The sequence below is a fragment of the Diorhabda sublineata genome, chromosome 3 (assembly GCF_026230105.1).
Source record: "Diorhabda sublineata isolate icDioSubl1.1 chromosome 3, icDioSubl1.1, whole genome shotgun sequence".
In the NCBI taxonomy this organism is placed as follows: Eukaryota; Metazoa; Arthropoda; class Insecta; order Coleoptera; family Chrysomelidae; genus Diorhabda; species Diorhabda sublineata.
This window is the reverse complement of record NC_079476.1, coordinates 16,320,451-16,342,764: the sequence shown is the minus strand read 5'-3', so window position 1 is coordinate 16,342,764 and position 22,314 is coordinate 16,320,451. Positions and strand designations below refer to the sequence as shown.

At 33.8% G+C, this 22,314-nt stretch overlaps 1 protein-coding gene across 1 annotated transcript in view; it reads left to right on the top strand.

Annotated features, from left to right (window-relative positions):
• Positions 1-22,314, top strand: part of LOC130441225 (tolloid-like protein 2) — a 133,694-nt gene that overhangs the window by 95,957 nt on the left and 15,423 nt on the right. The window contains exons 6-13 of the mRNA XM_056774805.1: positions 3,415-3,622; positions 6,203-6,411; positions 8,298-8,523; positions 11,702-11,898; positions 12,299-12,527; positions 13,856-14,041; positions 14,780-14,997; positions 21,732-21,861. Of these exons, the coding sequence (XP_056630783.1) occupies positions 3,415-3,622; positions 6,203-6,411; positions 8,298-8,523; positions 11,702-11,898; positions 12,299-12,527; positions 13,856-14,041; positions 14,780-14,997; positions 21,732-21,861 (1,603 nt within the window). The remainder of the gene's footprint in view (positions 1-3,414; positions 3,623-6,202; positions 6,412-8,297; positions 8,524-11,701; positions 11,899-12,298; positions 12,528-13,855; positions 14,042-14,779; positions 14,998-21,731; positions 21,862-22,314) is intronic.

The window sequence follows — 22,314 nt, the reverse complement described above, 5'->3', positions numbered from 1 at the left end:
TTTTGAATGGTAGACCAATATTTGTTTGCCAGAATTGTTCGAAAAAATTAGGGAAACCAATTGCAGAAAACGGATCATTCTTCACCACGACAACGCAAGCTCTCAGAAATCAGTTTAAACAAAAACAATTTTAAAAAATCGAATTGATGGGTCATCTGCAGTACTGTCTTTATTTAGCACCCAATGATTTGTTCTCATTCCTGCAGATCAAGAAAACTTTGCAAGATCAACGTTTTCCTACACCTGAAGAAATGTTTGATGCGTTCAAATCACATGTTTTGGAAGTACTTCAATCGGAATGGAAAGTATGCTTCGACAATTGGTTCAAACTTCAAAAATAAAAACTTAGGTAGCAACCCTCGTATTAATTCAGATCAATTCCTCTGTATTTAAGTGATACTATAGTTTGTACTGATTATTATAAGGTTTTTTGAGGAAATGATCTAATAAACTGACAGCTTTTGAAAATATTATAAAAGAACTAAAATCACGTTTCTGGGTTATTTATAATCGATAGAAGCTACTTCTTCGTTCCAAATTCCCCATTAACTAACAATACATTATTATAAGTATAGAAAGCCCACTTAAAAATGACAAGAGCTGAAAAGGAAAGAGAATTCAGCACCGCAGATAATTATATTATATAATCCAGTCATAGGCGGAGTGAATTTGAAGTTTTTTTACATCATAAAGCTTTATTTTTGTAAATTGAACCAGAATTAGAAATCGTTTTCAATATAGCTCCTTACTGGATTCAAAAAGTATATTCATAACTTCCATCTGGAAAATTATGTGAAGCTGCTTGTCATGTGAAAGATGATGGTCCGCAGGAATTACTTTCGTCAGTAGCTATAAATGGTCGTATTTACTTTTCTTAATCGGCAGGGGATTTTGATAAAGAGAACGTATAGCACCAATCTCTTGACTTTTTCAACTTTTTTTAATTTTTTGAATTTAGTTTTTCATCAGTTCTGTACTGTACATCACACAAATCATTAACAGTAGGATGTTTTCTATCCAGAATGAATGGAAGTATGATATTTTGGTGCCGAAAAGTTTTGGAAATATCTATGATTTGAATATTTAACTTGATAGGGTCGAGGATTTGAGAGATCCGATTTACAAGCAGCAATATACCCAGTAGGTGAATTATTTCTCTATTATGGATTCTTCGCTCAATTGTGGAATGCATGCTGTCACATTCCATCTGTGAATGTCCACTTACCAAGTACTTCTGAGTAATAATTATGCTTTTTTTTTATTTATAGATTCAGTATTGCGTTTGACAAAGTTACTTTTTGCGCTACGCATCCATCAGTATCCATACAAAATAATTTCTTCCCCTTCTAATGCATTGGATTCGATGAAAGTCACTTTTCCTTCTACTTCGTGCCATAAAAAGCAATATGCATCATTTTTATCAAATTATACAAGGTAAAGTTGGGAACCACCAATTTTTTTTGTCATAAATTTTTGATGCCTTAAGTATTGAAGATTCATTGTGAAAACAAGCCAGGTATTACTTTTGTCTAAAGACCTTTCAACTCGTGCTCTATTGTTGTTCAGTAATGTATCGATTGGATAAATGCTTATATGACACACAAAGATCATAAACTCTTCATGAGAAAAAAACTGAATGTTCTTATCTGCGCAGTACTCAACATACTTTCTTCACAATGCAGAGTTGCTTTGCCAAATTGGCAAAGTCAATAAAACTCTACAATAGTGAGATTCCATTCTTGGTAATTCCATCAAAAACTTCCTTAATTCAGTTCAACACAATAATTTTTCCTTTCATTCCTATTGATTTCATTTTTTTGTTTTAGAACATTATTATAAGTGAATATTTAATTCATTTCAATTATTGAGATATTGAGATACTATTGTGGAGGAAGATGGTCTACCATTAGTTGGAACTAGACATACTATAAATACATTCCTTCTCAAGTCCCTGTATATCTTGAAAACAAAAAAGTGTATTATTAAAATAAAAAAAATTATATCGCAAATTAGGTTGTGATTATTTCGTCAATATTTTGTCATAAAACAACGTAAATCAAAACCTCTTAAGTCGTTTTCCCACAAAGAGTCAAATCTAGAAACTTAAAATCTAATAGTCTACATTTAAAAGTTAATTATGGCTTCCTTACCTCATGTTCTAATAGAAAACACTTTTTAAACATTCTGAACAATGACGACCGAATGAAAAGTGTTGACTTAGAAGCTTCTGAGTAATTCTATGAGATGCAACGACATAGAAGGTTTTGCGATTGTCCGATAGATGTCGTTCTTACCAATTTAATAGTTAAGAGCTTTAAAGGGTGTTAAATAAGGACATTTTGAATCTATTTGTATTAAAACTGATAAATCGTAGAAATCGGACTTTTGGAAGTATGCCAACGATATAGTATTTACATGTATACCATTATTAAAAAAATTTAATTGGGAATTTATTTAATCATTTAAAAGTTAAAAAAAATATGATAATAAACAAATGAAATTTATTAAAGTATTTCTTGTGAAATTTTAGATATTTTACTATAATCGCTGAAAATTTTTTCTAAGTTATCTTTCATAGATTTTTTATAATTAATTTTTTAAGTTGAAGTAGGACAGAAATTTTTTGGTGGAAAAATTATAAATTTGAATTTACTATTACTGAACTATTACTTTCGATAATTATATTTTAATCAATTTTCTATCATGAACTGGTAAAGGTGGGTCCATATGACGTGATCTGACAAAATTTTATCACAAGGAGAATTTTCTACTAAGCAAACCCCAATTGTGTTTCAGTTTACTACCTATCTTAGACACGAAGTCACTTCCCTTTGAAACAACCTGTATATTTAGAAGATACTACAAGAACAATATCGATGTTTCATCTAATTTTATTCACTAAGCAATTCATTTTTTGATGAAACTTTTTAAGAATAGTACAGATTTTGGAGCAATTAATTAATAACTTTGGAGATAATTTGTTACCTAATAACCTGCTTTATGAGTAGTTCTCCAAGATCAATATAGATTAAACAAAAATTATTGTAGAAATATTAACTTTTGTTTTCTTCATTTACTAGATCTTGTCTTATATTGTGCTAAAGTAGCTAAAGATGGTGCTTCATCATTGAAAATTCAAGCGAGTTGAACGGCACACTTCTGTTGGTTTAATACACGTCGAAAATCATAAAAATTATCGCACTAAAATGTTTTCAGTTTAATTCCATTTTTTTACCAATATATGTGTTTCATATATCTGTAAATACCTCAAATAGCAATATTATGACAACACGTTCTTAGTACGTTCACCATTAAAAATGTCGAACTTTATGATTCGTTATATTCACATAAAGGTTATCATATCTTAAAACTCAAGTAGCTACTCTTGAAGTGAATAATTTATTTCCTTTTCAGCTGAATTTGAAGTTGGTACGCCTTTAGCTGGAGGACCATGTAATTTTTTGGTTAAAGGATCGGTGAAACACACAGGATCAATATTAACGCCGACCTATCCTGGTGCCTATCCTAAAGCACTGCACTGCTCTTACCAATTCCTTGGTAGTCCTGGAGAAAGAATCCGACTGGAATTTAGAGATTTCGATTTGTTTTTTGGAGGGCCTCAGTAAGTAATTTTTGAAATTTTCAATTTAGTTTATAAAAGAATGAACATATTTCCAATATTTATTGCAAAATATTTTCCATTCCAATGTGCTTGGTCCATATCCAACACAAAAGTATTTGAGTGCTAGAAAACATAGCAAAAATAGAAGATATGATTATGCGAGATAGTCAAATAACAAAAGAAGATTGAGTAGAGGCGCTAAGCACCTTTTTTACGGTAGTAATATTTCTGCTCATACCTCTCTATCACCAACATTCAGAGCATTCTATATTAAAAAGGATTTTGAGCATGTAAATCACACTTGGGTCCACCACAATACTTAATCAAAACCAGCGATTATAGATTGTTAAATTCTATATATCAGGTAAGGATATATGGGAATCCAGTTCTTAGGAATGCAAAAACTCCAGAACACAAATTCCCACTTTAAGTAACCTTTAATTTAGACGGGCACAGGTTACCAGAAATTGCATTTTTATATTTCTCCCCTCTCAACTACTGGGATTAATTTTCAGAAGTTGACAAGTGAGTTTCTTAAACTATGTAAAAAAGTATTCCCCCAAAATTGACCAAGCTTCAACTAGCAACTACTTTTTTTAAAGGCTAGAAATACTTGAAATAGATCACAAACCTTGTTTGAGGATGAATACGGCATATACGGCAAATTTAGCTAAAAAACTTTTGGTTTTTTCTTAATTTTACTCTTTTCGATATCAGAACTGCAATACTTTATCGTGAAGGTTCTAGTGATAGCCTTAGCATAGCCCCTTAGCATAACTTTTGGTCTACAATTTTTTTATGGAGGGGAAATTTTCATAAGGCATCCTGGCTGCTGGAATTGTAAGGATATGTGAGGTTTTCATTCATTAAAAACCTCCCGTCCTTGCTCCTCAACAGATAGTATAACAGAACCACCAGAAGGTATTACTTATTTTTGCATATTCACTAAAACTTATAGCTTATTTTTGATTTAGTTCAAACACGTGTATTTTTCACTTCTATGATCACCTGCCTAACTGCACTACGTTCAACTATCAGTCTTTTCTTCCGCGAATTCTAGATTCATTTCTTTCGTATACTCCGATATTCGATGTATTACAATATATGTCAGGGTAACCATTAATTCTTCTGAAGCTCCGGTGACCACCACTGCAATGTCATCAGCATAAACAATAAGAGTGACGTCATACGGCATCTCCAGATTAAGAACTTTGTCATAATAGAGTTTCCATAGGGCTGGACATAAGATGAATTTTTGTAGTACTTCTTCAGGTGATCTCCATGTGATGTCTCCGCCTAATCAAGTGCTCTCTATTATGAAAGTAACTTCTCACCAAACGTTCTAAATATGGTGATATTCTCTTGTATTGGAGCGCTTGTACAATCCTCAGACATGTAGTTGAATTAAATGCATTTTTTACATCAAGAAACAGAGCTCCTGATTACTATGCGAAGCTCTTAGCAGTCTTTTCCTTACCCATAACCAGGTTTACTGCATCGTTAGTTGATTTTCCATCGGTAAAACCAAACTGCATTTTGGAAATTCCTCTCGCGTTCTTCATTTGCGCTATAAGTCTTGCCTAGATAAGTTGTTCAAGAGGCTTTACTATACAGTCAATCAAACAGAGAGGTTATGTAGGCTGTTGAAATAGTTACTGATTTTTCAGTCTTCTCTAGTGCCTCTCTATCTTCTATATTTTTGGGAGCTCACCCTTGATAAGCTGACAGATCATGAGCCTTAATGACTCATCAGCAAATTTTGTAGTTACATATTGAATTATGTGGAATGCAATCCAATCCTGGTGCTTTTTTAAGTCATATATTTTACAGTAAAGGATATATTATTTTTCGTAATACTTGAAGGGTCCCAATTTATGTTCTGCACTATGGAAAAAACTGATTAGCTATAAACGAGTAGGTAGTCCAAGTCCCAACCTCATCCACTACTTTTTTCCAAGAACTTTGCTTTGCTCTAAGGATAGTTTTTTTGAACTGCTCTTTTCTATTTTTATTGTTCTATGGCTTCCCTTTCCTCTGTATCTGATATACTCGACTGTTTATTCTTTCTAGTCATATTTCTTTTTCTACTAAGACAGTCTTTCCGAAGTTGTGGCCACCAGTAACCGGTTTTTTTCATCAATTGTGTATTATCTACATATCTACTTCATAAGCATCGAAGGGTATTAACTTGAAACAGGAATCTATGGATAATGAAAAATTTCTTTCATTAGCGCATACCAAAAGCCGAAGTTATTTTTTAGAGGAAAACTGATTCCCCTCTCAATTAGCTAGAATATTTTTTAATTAAAGTTCAATCTTTTTGTTTCTTATAATTTTTTTATGGAAAGTCCACTTCAATAACAATGTATTGAGCTGATTGCTGAAGTAGGAACAACTTTCTCTTATCTAATTATCCGGTTTTATAATTTCTCTATTTTGTTATCTATTTTCTTCTCACCATAAATTTTACCACATCCCATTATTAACATCGTTAAATTCCAATTGGGAAGGAAATTTCAGGAGTAATGGTTGACATTTTCAAAAAAATATTTTCATAATTTATTATTTCTTCATTTTCAGTTGTCCTTTTGACTATGTGAAAGTCTACGATGGACCGGATAATAGTTCAGCTGTGATTGGTACCTACTGTGGTCAACAACGTAATTTAGTAATTTATTCGTCAGAATCCACCCTTCTTGTTGCATTCGTCACACTCCCACGCACTGCCAATACTCAAAACCGAGGATTCAAAGGAATTTTTGAGTTCTCAAATTCATTCACTAAACTAGGTGAGTATTATTGAACGTTAATAGCAAATAGCAAAAAGAACATAACGGAATACTCATATAGTCGACGCACGTATTAATACCATCGCTTTGACGAATGAAACAAATGGGTTTAGAACTCTTGGCATCTGCTGTAGTTCCCAAAAGAGTATGTAAAGAATAAGATGATCAACTTCACTTTCTGATGAGTCACATTTAATCGAATCGATTAATACGAATTTTGTTCAATAAATTTATCAAGAGTATTTGAACAAATGAAATAATACTTATGAATTTATGTATCAAACAAATTTTGTTCATCTGCACGCGAGAGATTTAAATGAAATGTTATGAAAGGACACTGAATAAAGATTTCCTTATATTTTCCATATCTTCGGTATCTATGTCTGAGCCAGATTTCTCAGCAATGTCATCTGCTTCGGTTCCGCATTATTCAATTTTGAAATTTCTGTGTTGGAAGAAATGATTATATAGATACAAATCAACATTTTGACTGCCACCCTTTATTTTTAAATCGATCATAAGAGCCAAACTTTTTTGATTACAATTACTGTATATACTCGTATATGCTGGTATACATGTTTTTTCTTGTATATATCGGCCTGCTTTCACAAAATTTGTTATTTGTTACTTAGCCGTTCGTGTGTGAGGTTGTTGAGAAAAATTACAAAATTTTTTAGAATGCTTCTTTAAAAATCATATAGTTTAGAAAAGAAAATTGTGTAATGTTTTCCTCATCTATTTATATGATTTCTATTCGTGGGCTTAATTAATTGAGACGGTCTCTTACGTTCTTAATTAATTTAAATACTATACACTACACTTAACTAACTTATACTAATTCACTTATCAGTATCACTTAACTAACTTAATAATTTATTTGAATTCTTCGATTACTTTGCTAATTCGTTATGTTCACCACGACTATCTATTATCAACTAAACTAAATAAGAAACTAAATAGAAATTAATCAAAAGAAACAATGTGAATGAACCTCCTGATACAATGAAAACTTATATAAAACAAACATCCAACGGATTCCGCTTTCTATAAAAAGTATGTCGCCTTCGCCGAATTTTAGAATTTCAATACTTATAGGCTCCAGGGCGGAGACACGTTCGTAACAATAATTTTTGTTATGTTCTATAATCTTGAAATATTTCTATTCTCGAAGAAAATGCTTGGAACTGTTGTAAATTTTTGATAAAACTACTCTTTTTTAAAAAGATATATACAGAACAGGAGCAAATTTGTAAATAAGCGTTAAGCAAATTCTCAAATACAGACAGGTCATAGCTATAAAAGTTCCATAACAAAATAACGCAAAGTGTGTTTGCTTGGCATACACGTGATTTAGAGAATAAAGTATGTATACACATGGATAAACACAGCTGTGTAGAACAGCGCAGTGTGTATACTCTGGTATACACATGGCAGTCAAAGTATTCGAACTAATTGTAATATTCCAGAAATAAATGGTTGTGTCCATTGTTTAGCTCCAAAACAACAGACTCTTATTTGTCCACACAAATTGACGTCTTTTAAGTTCGTTTTCTGGTACATTTGTACGTGACGCTTTATATTTGAAAAACGTTGTAAACTATAAGGTTTTCCAACACACCTTCAGCATAAATTCGATGATGCACATACCAACAATATCTTTAGCATGAGGTGCAAAGTGGAGAAAGTTTTGGGCAGACCTTCTTTCTCATTTATTCGGTTTCTTCGATAATATTGTAAAAGCGCCCAAGTAACATTTAAGGGTTTGTTAACTTCCTGTTCAATAAAAGCGACATTACCGTCGAAATGACCATTCATCCAAATTCAACCTAATCATAAATTTATTCTTAATTTTTTAGATTTGCGCATAACCGTATATTGTATTCTAGATTTCATAAAAAACGATGGGGAGCACATCCGAGGTACCGAGTGTGATCAAAAAATTCTGAGTAAAAAAGAATCCAGCGGCGTTGTCGTTAGTCCAAACTATCCATTTCCATATATGCCTAAATTGGTTTGCAGATATTTCATATATGGTATGCAAGATTCTCAGCACTTGGAAAGGGTGCGGTTGGATTTTGTGATGTTCGAAGTACCAAAAGGACCCAAAGGAGAGTAAGTAACCAACTAAACAATTTTATTGTTTCCTAGAATTGTATTGTACTTATTTCATATTTGTAAACATTCTACATTTATTTACCACACTCCATTCACAGAGGGATATTATGTTTCCAGTCCATTTGGAATTAAAGAACTTCTATTTTTAAGGAACTGAAGATATTTTTTATAGTATCATATGTCATTTGTTATAAGATATTTCATTTCTACTATGAACGGGTAGTTGGGAATTCCAAACAATTAGAGCAGATATGTACTAAGGATGTCCGAATATACTTATAAAACTATATCATCCATATTCAATTGAGATATTTTTATTTTATCATCAAATTAGGACAACTGTACAAGAAGCTTCCTATGATACAAAAAGTTTCCAGCCTAAGAAAGAAACAAGACATTTTTTCCATAATCATCTCACTTTTTCAATATATTTAAGTCTATCAAAACTTAGTCCAGCTATGCTCAGACCTTTTTAACCCTGGTTACCGTCTTTCTGTCAAAATAGACATTTGCATACGTGGATGAACCTTAAAGTACCTAGCCCAACAAAGAAAACACAGAAAATTTGAATGTAATCTCCTTTTAATTCCACACACTTTTCCTAGCAATGTTCAATAAGTTCGATACCCTTTCTATAATAAGAATCAACCACCATCTCAAAATAGCCATTAACTGCTGACATCATCTCTTCATCGTTGGAAAATATTTGACCACTGAACCATTGTTTCAAGTCTGGGAACAAGACATAATCGGATGGGGCTAAATCTGGCGAATAGGGTGCATGAGGTACGTACGGTCTCGTTTAAACTCTGCTAGCTGTTGATAACGAAGTAGCAGTCTCACTCTGAGTAGAATCTAATTCAGCTTTTATATTGTTTGTTCTAATGCTTTTCAAATGAAAGTATTGTATCACATAACAATAACCAATGTTTTCCATGTTTAAAATTTCATTGAAAACGTTCAGTCTTGATGGCTGCTGAATAAATATTAAACAACCTACCGTTTTCAAACTAACAACATATCTGACTAGATTGTATACTTTCTAACGGAGTGGTATTTTTCATGCAACTTCCGCCATCTCCAGGTTAGACCAGGTACTTCTGGGACCATCCTGCAAGTGAAACCTCACAATTAGGAAACAGTAAAAACTCGCTCGAGGTTGTACTGTTGGAATAGCAATTTCTTTCCTTGTGAATATGGTCACTTTTCTAAATTTTTTCCTTTCATTTAATCAAGTAATGATGCAAGATAGTATTTTGTTATTGTCCTACCTTTTTAAAGACAGTCGATGAATATAGCCCTATGACTGAAACCAAAAACGGCCGCCATCACTTTCCTAGCTGGGTATTTGTCTTTTTCGGAGCAGGTTTGCCTTTTGAAATTGATTGTTTTCCCGTTTCAGGAGTGCAGTGGTGTCCATGTTTTGTCAACAGCTATAAATTGATGTGAAAATATGATTGGTCAACGTGGGTCAATGAGGCCTGGAAAATAACCATTTAAATGTGCACCCAACGCCTGAATAGCTTACAAATGGTTAATTTACCAATTATCTATCAACAGCCTCTTCTATCTCTCTAATCTCAATCCGATGATCTTCCAGTAACATTTGGTGTAGTTTTCCGGTGGAATCGTTGGTTGTCGCATTTTTTGATGATTCTAAATGCTCTTCATTAGTCAAGCTCATACGGTCACGTTTGATGTCAGCTACCCAAAATTTTATAGCCGAAGATGATGGTGCAGAGTCCGTACATATTGTTTATTTTCAGGATTTCAGGATCTCTTAACGCATGTTCAAATATTTATATTGTTCCAGTCACGTACTCCTAAACTTCGCATATCTTGTACAATCTGATATTCTCATCTATTTTTTGGTCCTACTAGTAATATTTTTCCGTTCGATCTCCTTTATGGAATTTTCCTTGTACCCTGCTGTTTTCCATTCTTGTGATTTGCCTTTACTATTATATTATTTCTTTTCTTATTCAATTGTCTTGAATATATCCTCATTTTCTAATATATTCTCAATTCCATAGTTTAGTTGCTCTTTGACTAGGTCGAAGATGACATTTATTTTTATTGTTTCTTATTTGTGAACTTCCTTTTCGATTTCAATTTATATATATTTTGTCATTTTCTGATTTATTTTCAATCCTTGTTTTCCTGCCTCTTCTACAATTTTTCTAATGTGTCTTGCTATTAGAGTTAAATCATCAACATATGCATTTATTTATTTTGATTTATTGATGATACTTATATCGATATTACATTCCTACATTATTTTTCCCACTGAAATGTTAAACAATGTCGCTGAGAGTCCATCACCTCTGGCTTACCCAAGCATTTACTTAAAATTTTTTAGATGGTATTCCATTACTCTTGCCCTACAACAGAGTGGGTTCTATCAAGAAAGAAAGAATGGAATAAGCACATAAGGATAAATGCCCATTGAGCCAAAGGAGTACCGGCCGACCAGATTAATTTATATATATTATAAAACAGAAATACTTATTTCTGTAGATTAAACAGGGGGCGACGTGACCCTTCAAGATTCATTTCATGCCACAATCAGACCTGTTGTTTTGGAATACTATCCACAGCTCACCTTCCAGCTCGGAATCATCATAAACTCTAGTATCCGACCAGGATTCAAGGAAATCACACCTTTACACTCATAAATTTCTTTTTCGAAACATTTTATGCGTTTTCTTGTTATGGAAAACATTTTGTAACTCATTAATATGGAGCTTCTTCCCATTCCTCATGGAAGCTACTAGACCCAGCTCCATTAATCCATTCTTGAGATGTAAAGAAGCATTTCAACGTAAGATAGATATATTTTTTCAATAACACAACATTAAATTAGCGAAGGAGTTTCTTAAAGTGGTCCAGTTCTGTAACAAAGTAATGCTTCTTCTTTGTAATTGTGCTTTTCCATGTTTCACAAAAACTCTGTGGTATAATGAAAGACATTTGGGCTCCTTTCATAGCAAAATATCGACCTCCTCTTTATTCTTGTTTCCCAAATAACTGCAAAATCGAATCAATAAGATTTTATTATCGACAAAGATGGAAGTCAGTAATTATATGAAATCTCTTAGATACAGTTATGAAAAGAAAACTGTTGTAAATCCCATTATTCGCTATTTTATGAACGTGACATTTTTTTCCATTATAGTTGTTCCGATGGATATTTGAAAATCTACTTAAAAGGCCAGGAGACTACGGATTCATATGACAAGTTCGACTATGAAATGTGCGGAGAAAATACGAAACCTACACTCGTGGTTTCCGATGGTCCCAGATTAGTGATGGTGTTCAGTAGTGGAGAACTTATGGGTCGGGGTTTCAAAGCCAACTATTCTTTTGAGACTGGTAAGTTTTTCACCTGAATGTTCTGTTGAAATTTCGAGAAAACTCCCAAAACAGATCAATCCACTGGTGCTTAACTTGTGTGATAGTTTTAAGCTCCACTCTTCGTTACTCCGCAGTGCAAACCATGCTTAACTGGCAAGGAGTTACCGGTTGTACACTATTTTACAACAGCATTTATTGTCTATTATTCCAAAAGCCTGCAGCAAAATTTTAGTACTAAATATTTATTATTTAGTACTTACAATCACCAATAAGAAAATGTTCCCCTGCCTTGTTTGGCTTTGTTTCATTTATTACTATACCTCCTCTAACACCTTGAAACTACTACTACTACCAATGAAGTTTTTTTAAAACTGTTAAAGATAAGTTCCCAATATTAACAAATCTATCCAATTTACAGAATATAGAATTCCTGGTACTGCAGCACCGGATGGTTCCTGTTCGTTCACGTATTTGAGCACCAGTAAAAAGAAGGGGGAATTCAATTCTCCTCGATATCCTTCGAATTATCCAAGCGACACCAATTGCACCTATCTCTTTTTGGCCACTAATAACGAACAGGTCACTTTAGTTTTTGACAATTTCAAAATACGCGCAGACGATGTTAATGCATCTATTGGTTCCTATGGGTGAGTGTTCCAAATTTTATTTTTTCTTCGAATTTCGTCGTCATAAGTTAGACAACAAATTTGTATAAGAGAAAGAAATGCAGCGTCAAAATGAATTTATCGAAAGAAATTACAGAAGAGACTGGAAAAAGGGTTTCTGTTGTGTTCAAATAGATACTCAGTTTGATAAATGCATTTACGGTAACGTTTCTCAACAGAGAGGCAGATCCGGCGAAGCATGTCAAGCTGCCCGCGATAAATTTCAAATTTTTCTTCAATTGCAGTTTGAAGGTCAGGAAAGGTGGTTTGTTCTCTGGAAAAAACGTGATCCTTGAGAAAGCCCCACAGGAAGAAACCACAAGGTGTCAGGTTACTTCACTCAACGAATCCTCGTCTGCCCATTTATTCTCCAGAATAAACGTTAAGATACTCCAGCAAATATAACGCGTAGTGCGACGAAGCTTCATCCTACATAAGTGTTGGAGTGTTGCCCATTTGCCCACATAAATCGTCGAGCATTTCCAGATAACTTTGGCCCGTCACGTGAACCTCAAAAAAGTAAGGACCTACGAGATCTTCCGTTTGGATACCTGTCCACACACACACACACACCGCGGGCAGGTTTAATTCTTCCTCCATGAAACCGTAGGAACTGGATATTTGAAGTTCTTCCGATACGCCCACTGCAGATGGGTTCGGCTGCCCAACTAACGCTACCGCCACTGTTCAATTTTTTTCATTAGTTGTTACAGATATATATTGTTAATAACACGGCGTGTCGGCAACAGAGCCTGTTTTTAAGAATATCTGGTAAGGCTTTCACACTGTTGAATAATTAGGTAGCAGCAATTTCGGAAATTGTCGTTGAAACTTGGTAAACATAGTTACGTAATCCCGCAGATATTACGTAACAAAAATCGTTCTCAAAGCGTGAACTTGTATCAGTTATTCATTCTGAAAACTGTCTAAAGCACGACCATGCTCCGCTTCTTTTTCGATAGCATTGCCAGACTTATGACCGTTGCCGGACTTATGCCGATTGTTATAGAGCGTTGCCTGACTTATGTTGACCTCTTTATTTTGTACTCCAGAAGCAAACTATGAAAATGAGGCAAAGAATGAACGGAAAACCATTAGTAAAATGATGGAGCTGAACAAACGTGAGACAAAAATCAGTATTGTGAGTAGAAATATCTGCTTCTACTTTCAGGGCAATAGTTGATTACTCATATCATAAGTACGATGTGAGTGTTTGAGAAAATGGTATTCCATTTATTGCTTTTTTAAATTTCTAAGCGAATTTTGTTGAATTTTCAATAATTATTATTGAGTATGGATGAAATTTTTAGAACTACTCTTTGTCAAGAAGATTGGATCGAAATATTTAACGTCTACCGTGATGGTTCAGAAACGAAAATTGGGAGATATTGTCAAACATCCGCACCTGGACCCATAGAATCTCCAAGAGGCGCTACTGGACTGAAAATTGTCCTTCATTCGGATTCTGAAGGCGTTTATAGCGGTTTCAAAGCAAGGTGAATTTGTTTTCAAATATTCAATTAAAATAACACAAATAACTTTTTTTCTGTACCTAGATTCATTGACTTTTCTTGAAACATAAATAAAATCAGTTCATTTTCAATTTAGGAGAGAGACATTCGTAGGATATAAATAAGGTGGGATAAGGTTTGCTGGAATTTGCCCTGATAAAGGAATTGCTCCTCTGCAGGGTTTAATTGATGTAGAGAAATACGGGGCTGTTTGTTTAAACTAGATCTTAATATCGATCAGTGAAATTAAATGAGGAATATTGGCGTCACAAAATTGGAGTCTTATTCGTTGGAATTGAATTAGCCATACATTTTTCGACATTTCTAATACATTTTTCTCATCGTTTCATTTTTTATATGCAATGTAGGTTTTTTTGATAGCAAATCCATTTCTTTGGCGTGTGCTCTAGTTTCAGAAAAAGGGCAACTACTCAATGGCTTATTTTAAGCAATTCCTACCACCAGAAATTAAGAACTGACTTTTTGACGGCGTCTAGAATGTTCTACTGATAATCCCATGTATTTCTGTGATCTCTTTTCTGAATTCTCTTCTACTTTGTTCCTTATCTGCCTTCAATTTTGTTTCAAATGCGTTTCTCTTCCTGATGTAATATTTGACATCTTTCCTTATTTTCATCTCGAGGTAACTCAAAATTTATCAATTTTTCGGGCATATCGAGATAACTTGTCATGTCATCATACTAAAATTTGTTCAATCAACAGGTATAGTTTCGACACTGCGAAATCTATTTTTGGCGATTGCGGCGGTAATGTTAGTAGTTTGGATTCAGGCGAAATTAGTAGTCCCAATTTTCCGAAAAATTACGAAGCTCCGTCAAAGAATCAAACTTCGAGAAGCTGCAACTGGTATATAACTGTCAGACCGAAATATAAAGTGTTGTTGGTTTTCGAGAAGTTTGGAATTGAGGGAGATCCTCAAAGTAAGTATCATGTTTTGCAAATTAGTATATCAGTTTTTGTACGAGCTATTTGAAAATAAACTTGAATAGTAATTAGGAGATATTGAATATGTAATTTTAATTGATAACGAGAGTTTAAAAAGCACCCTCTAGTAAAAAAGGACTTTCCATGAGTTTTTTTGAACTGAATAAATTTGCTTACCTTATCCAAAACTGGCAACTATCACGAGAATGTGAATTCATACACAGATCAATCAATGTTCTGGACCCTATTATAGAAAACGTAAAATATGTACATAAAAAAGAAAAGACATGTGGGTTCTATCGACGTATAATCAGTTCTGCATGTTTTGAAAGTTGATTTAAAAATTCCAATTAGCGATTATGTAGCGCTGATTTAATGTCTTCTCCTAGTTATTTTGTATCATGTGAGATTATTTTTAAAAAATAAGGTGGAGGAATCAGGAATAAAAATCCTTCGACCTAATTTTCTATACGGAAGCCTCCAAAGCTGAATTCGGTGTCGGTTGCGCAGTCACTACAAATCACGAACTCATAAATTCTTTCCGCTTACCCTCGAGGTGCAGTAGTTACACTGGTGAACTTTACAGTATCTTTCAAGCTTCCAAATTTATTTCTCCTCTCCATAAACATGTCGCCATATGTACTAACTCTCTACCATCCATACACATAATTACAACCATATTCACCGACCATCTAATAGTTCAAAACATTCATGACATCTACCAAACTTTAATTGCTCTTGATATAACAGTCTCTCTCATCTGGCTTCCATCGCACCCTGGAATTGCTGTAAACGAATGTGCAGATCGCTATGCCAAAGAAGCCACAAAGAATCATCCTAAAATCACAGTTCAGCTTGCCAATGATGTGAAGACTAACTTCAAACATCTAATTCAAAAATTTTGGCGCGATACATGGAGCAAGAGTACTACAGCATTAGATAACATCCACCCATCTACTTCTCACCTATCCCTAAAATTTTTAAATGGGAGAGAATCTGTGACAATAAGATGACTTCGAATCAACCACACGAACCTTACACACGGCTATTTGATGTCGTCAGAAAGTCGTCCTGTCTGCCGAAGTTGTCAAGTTCTTGTGTCTGTTAAGCACATCCTCACCAACTGCAGAGAATACTCTACCGCATATCAACAGATTCATATGATAACTAACCTCACTTAACTGTATGAGAAAATATAATTAATTTATGTATTGTAATATATTTGTAACAGTTCTTTATTTAACTTATGTATTTTATGATTGTTTTTGTGTGCCAATGACCAGCGCTGTCGAGGCATGTTACTGAAATATGTATAAGGTAATTTTCTGAGTTATTGTCGAAATAAACACATGTGATGCTATGAGAACAAATATTTTATTTTATTATAACAAATTCACTATGTATGTGATATTGATAAACTATATCATATTTTTTTCCATTCTTTCTTAGATAAGTAATATTTCTTATGACCTCCATTCCTACATATCATATTCCAATAAAAAATGACATCTATTATAGACATCATGAACTACAGATAAGTAAAATAGACCATGTTTAAGTCTGAAGAAATACTGTTGCCTCACTTCTACCTCCCGACTTTTCTCCCAGCTGAAGCAGATTTGAATAAAGTTTGCTTCTCATCTCTTCACGTACTATCTATGTTTTTTATAATACTTTTCTTGTTTTTATATGTCTAGCATCAGTTTTGTAAAAAATTTTGGATGGTTATATTCTTGATTCATCTAGTTTTTTCCTATTTAGTTTATTTCCATTTTCGACAAACACCAATCTCCTTCATTTAATTCATATAATTATTTATTTTTGTCAAATTTATTCTTCTTATAATTATTTGATCTAATGGTATTCTCAAAAACTATTTCTCTCCCTGTAACCCAATAACCATTGCTTCATAACTTTCCAGTTTTAATTCATTTGGTAAAATCCTGACATCTTTTCCATACAGTAAATAACTTGACGCAAATCAGGTTCCTGAGTGATTGGTTTGATTATACTTGTTAACACATTCTTGAGTTATTGTTGCTCAAGCCTCTTTGTGTCCTTCTCCATTTAAGTAGAATAGACCATGCTCAAAACCAAAGAAATACTATTTCTTTACAGAAATTAGAAGAAATATATACGAAAATATACAAAATATTCATACCGAAATTTATTCTTTACGCTTCTTCAAAGATCATTTTCTCTGCAGATAAGAACTTTTTCAACTCTTTTTCTTCTATATTGAGCTGAAGGAAAATATTTCGTTCATATTACTTAATAATCGGCCATCATTTTTGTGTCCCAGCTCCCTTGTCGTTTTCACGGGTCTTGAATATCTTGATGACATCTTTGATCTTGCACTCAAATTACCACGATTTTCTGGAAGCTATTCCAATAGAGAATATGAGAAGTGAATTTATATGCTCATAACAAAATTATAATTTTTCAACTTATTTTCAGCAATCTCAACATACACCCGTATGCAAATAGTCGACTCAAGTCGCATGCTCGTGGTTAAAAGTCTCTAGCAAGCAATCTCTTCATTTCTTTTTCAGATTTTAATGTCTCAAAAACACCATTTGTCTTAGCTTTATATTGGGTAGTCTATGTTGTTATTGAATTATTTGTTGTAAAAGAAAAATAGCAAACGGAACGGGAGATTTTAAATAATGAAAATACAAGTTCGTCAAAATAATTTATATCAATATTCATAGCTCACTGTCCTCGCGCTAATAAGAGCTTCTAATCGCTTTTCCATGCATAGAATAAGTTCCTGCACTCGATCTTGTTCGATGCTATCCCATACTTCAGTGAGCGTTTTGAGGTCTAATTTTTTCCCTGTTGTCGGAGTTCTAGACCAAGTTCATCGGACTGGCCATCCATAGCGGCAATTTCAACATCTTGTAAATACTGCCGTACAAAACCTGCATTAGGATGAAGTTTTTGCCGATGAAACTGGCATGGGGAATGAAGTGATCGAATTTCTGTTAATCCCTTTACTCCACCGCCAGTTACAAAAGAAGACTCATCCTGTTCAATCGGTACCATGCAGGCACACTCTACTTTAGTCTGAGAAGAGAACTTCTCTTCTCCTGACCGTCCAGCCTCGGAGATCTCGTTGGACAACAATGAGGGCTGCGATGTGCTGAAATTAAATCGGTCATCTCTCTTGGATGTGCACCTTTTTTTTCTGGAACCGCTTTTTCGATAAAATTTACTTTGTAGAGACGGTGAACTCTGAAAAAAGCAAACTGACTCATGTTAAGGACACTGACCATTTCTCGCTGTTTCCGCTCTTGTCGCAATACCGACCGCTTCAGAAACTTTGTTGAAACAGTTGTTGTGTTCATTTTCCTGTATAATTCTTGTTTGTTGTTAACGAAGATGTGTATCGGTTGGCGTTGGATGGGTAACTGATAGTGGTAGGTCAAGTAGATAACTATTTATAAGGGTTAGTTACCACTAATTGGTACTATTGTAAACAAGCATAAAAAGGCTGGTTACAGATCATAACATATTGTTTATTTATTATAGTATATAGTATAATTATTTAAGATTTTAATAAGAAAAATACAATTTCGTGATCAGTTTTTTTGCCAGTGACAATTGCAAACGTGTCGCCTTTGTGATTTTGTTTGCTCTTGAGTGTAGATTGGATTTTTATAATGTTCTAGAAACATCTTTCTCCTTATCTTTCATTACATTTGCAAATTGTTTTTCTTTATTTAACGCCTCAAAAAGTTGATATGAACTGGTGAAAGTATAGTTGTTATTTTTTGTGATCTGTCGTTTTTTGCCAAATGCTCTTCTCAGTTCCTAACATCCCACTCATTCAGGAAACATGGAAATTTAGTACTGCTGAAGAGAAAACCTTAAATTTTTAGACCTTCACACAGTTCCCAGTTGTACTTTTCATATCGTATTAATTGAGTACTTCCTCTAGATTTGTATAGTACTCCTTTGACTGAACTAAATGACCAACCTGAAATAAGCAAATCATTACATTGAAGAATAGCTTTAAAACTTTTTTTGATGAGCTGATAAAAAGTTTTTAATTAGAAGGTACTCCAAAGGAATTGTTTATCAGTACACAAATTGTCCATTCTGTGCAAAATATTCAAAAAATTTGGCCCCACCATTTCTATATAAGGGAAGTTTCTTTCTGGGGCCAGCAATTTTTTTGCTCCCCTTTAGAAGCCAGTGATTCGGTAAGATTTTATGGAAATACTAAAATCTTCCACTACAAATCATTCAACCCGGCTTGTGAAAATAGTTTTGGTTGATGTGATATGAGTTTGATGGTTTAAAATCAATATCCATGGCATGTAGGGAGACGAAAGTTGAGAAGATGTCAGTATCTTCTTTTAGTAGTTACATCAACACTTCGGAACTAGTCTAATAGCTGATTGGTAGAGCATGGATTATCAAGCAAAAAAAACTTAAACTAGGCTCTTAAAAAAGCTCAACATTTTCTGGACATAAGCTTATAAATATGCATGAAATTTAAAAAAAAACAGGAGAAGAAATTTATAAAAACGAATATCAATATAACACAGTTTTTCACAAAAAACATGAAAATAAAAGTCATTTCGTCATAAGATGCAAAAAAATACTAAATAATAGGAACAAATGAAATTTTAAGCATTACAAACTACTCGTCTTTGAATAAACCAATAACTAATTGCTTTTCTAAAGTGTCATTCTTCTATCACTCAGCACATATTTTGAATGAGAAAAACTTCGTTTAACATCCACGCTGGTAATTGGTGCATATTTAAATTTAGGAACAATAGTTGCATGTATCGCAAGATCTTCAACAAAATTTATCTCTATACCTCTAGACCCTCATTTTTATTTAGCACTTCAGTCAATTTATTAAAAATTGAAACTCCTGAAACACCACATACTTTTGAGGTCTCGTTTTCAAATGTTTCGATTATTTCCACAACATCTACTAGAGGGAGTGTCTTGTTATAGCTTGGCTAACAAAACTGTAGTTAGCCTTAATAAATGCCAAGTTTTGTTTCACCTCTTCATTTTTTACAATCTCTTGACACTTTTAAATCTGTTGGGAAGCCGATTAAGGGGACTCTAATATAATTTCCTTAACAGACTCAAAGTGATCCACATAATAGTTGGCAGCATCCAGTCACGTAGCCCATCTGGTAATAACCGATTCAGGAGGAAGTGGTACTTGTAATAGTGTTATTACTTGTTTGTTCTAACTGCTTAACACCTACTAAAAAAGCGTTAGTGGGACCATAGTAGTACGATGTTGTCACGTTGTGGCTTAGGTAATATAAAATAAATTAATCGGAAATTGGCAAATATATTAAAAACTGTTACATACCGAAAAGTAAATGTACAAAATTAGCACCAAATACACCACTGATTGCACACTGGCACAGAAAAAATTAACCCTGTGAATCCTCTTATTGAAATTAATGCATATATGTGATCAAAATACATCTGCCATCAAAAATTACTTTTGGCATAATAGCGCTACTGATTAGATATTGTTCGACTACAGAATATATGTTCCGTAGTTTTTCTGTTATACTCCTTAATACTACAAAGATTTGACGTTTGTTGCCAAAAGAACAATATGTGCCACACTAGGAGCTCACACTGTACTCAATGCAACGAAGCATATATTATTGCAGAAACTGGAAGCAACTTTCACAACATAAAATTTATTGATAGAATATACATGACACATTTCTAATACAGGGTGCGTCAGGGATACAAATGAAAATGTCAAGGTTGCCGTTATGTACCCCATCTCAAAACATTTCAATCGTCATGTAACAGTGGTCAAAGATCAGCACCGCGCGTTTTCTGAGAAAGCTTTTTACCAAACCGGTATTGTCGTTTTCGTACTCATTCTGTTAATCGCAATCGCAGCTACTATAAATTCAATGAAGTTGTGGGTGATCCATTCGATCTTCTGAGAATGTTGAAAGCGTGATGGTTCCGACAAATTAGTCCGAAGAATCTTGAGGTGAGATTTACACCGACCGTCACCATTACAAAATGGTGGTGTGCCTTATCATAATCGGGAAACATAAGCCCATATTTTTAAAAAATGGACGGGGGCAGTCTGTTTCTGTGAACGCAGAGCGGTATTCGTCAACATGTAGTGTATGATCAACCAACAAGACGGAATCACACTAGTGTGAGCGTGAATATAGTTGATGGGATTCTCCCGAATCGTGTGATATACCAGAACGAAGCGATTCATAAGCCTCACCCGATCTCACAACATGTGATTTTATCTTATAGGGATTTCTAGAAAGTGGAGAACAACCTTCTGCGATTGAAGTACTCAAGAAAAGAATCCGATTGGTAATCCTGATAATTCCTTAGAGCCTCATGACCTAATGGACAATCCCATACATTAATCGGGAAGGACGCCATCTTACCGATATTATTTTTAAACGTTGATTATGAACAGCTTTTTTTCGTCTAGGCTTTTTAATACAAAATAAGGTTATAAAATTTTAGAAAATGCATGTATTTATTCACTTCAAAAATGTAGGGTTGATTACCGCACCCTGTAAATGTGATACACTACATTTAAAGTCCCCTCTAAGTTAATTTTTAAAGGGATATTTGTTCACTGTACCAATTAAGACATCAAAAAATATATAATAGAGCTGTTCGAAACGCATTTCTTCTAACCTTCTAAGAGCACTAAGCTCGGAGCTCTGGTCTATGATATATCTTTTTACAGCGCGAGGATGTCCTGCTGCGGTATTTAGGCTGTGGACTGATGTTTCCTCTACCCCCATCGAACTTTGTGGTGAAAAAGGTATAAACGATAAGTGGCAGTACGTTTCTACATCCAATGCGATGAGGTTTAGGTAAGCCCTTATTTATTTCACGATATTTTGGTATTCTATCAGCAGAATATACCTAAAAAAACTCTTACAGAAGTATTGGTGGGCATTTTTACAAAAATACAAGACAATTAATTATTACAAGCCACCAAACAGAGACATCTCGATGCGAAAAGAAGAAGGAAAATAGTTCTAGTATTCTATAAATATAATTGGGTCATTCGGGAACTTTTTCATCATATGATCTTTCTCTCAATTACTAATTTATTTTCTAGATCTATAAACGGTAATATTCTGAATTAAAAAAGTGTGTCTTCCTCTTTCACAAGACTTGTGAATTCCAAGGATTGTAACTTTTTTTCTATGCATTAGGATAACTCATTATCAGCCTTCTCTCTTGGCGATATACCGCAGTTTACAATACATACAATTTCCTCGTAAACAAAGTGAAAAGTGAAAAGATAATATATGACTTAC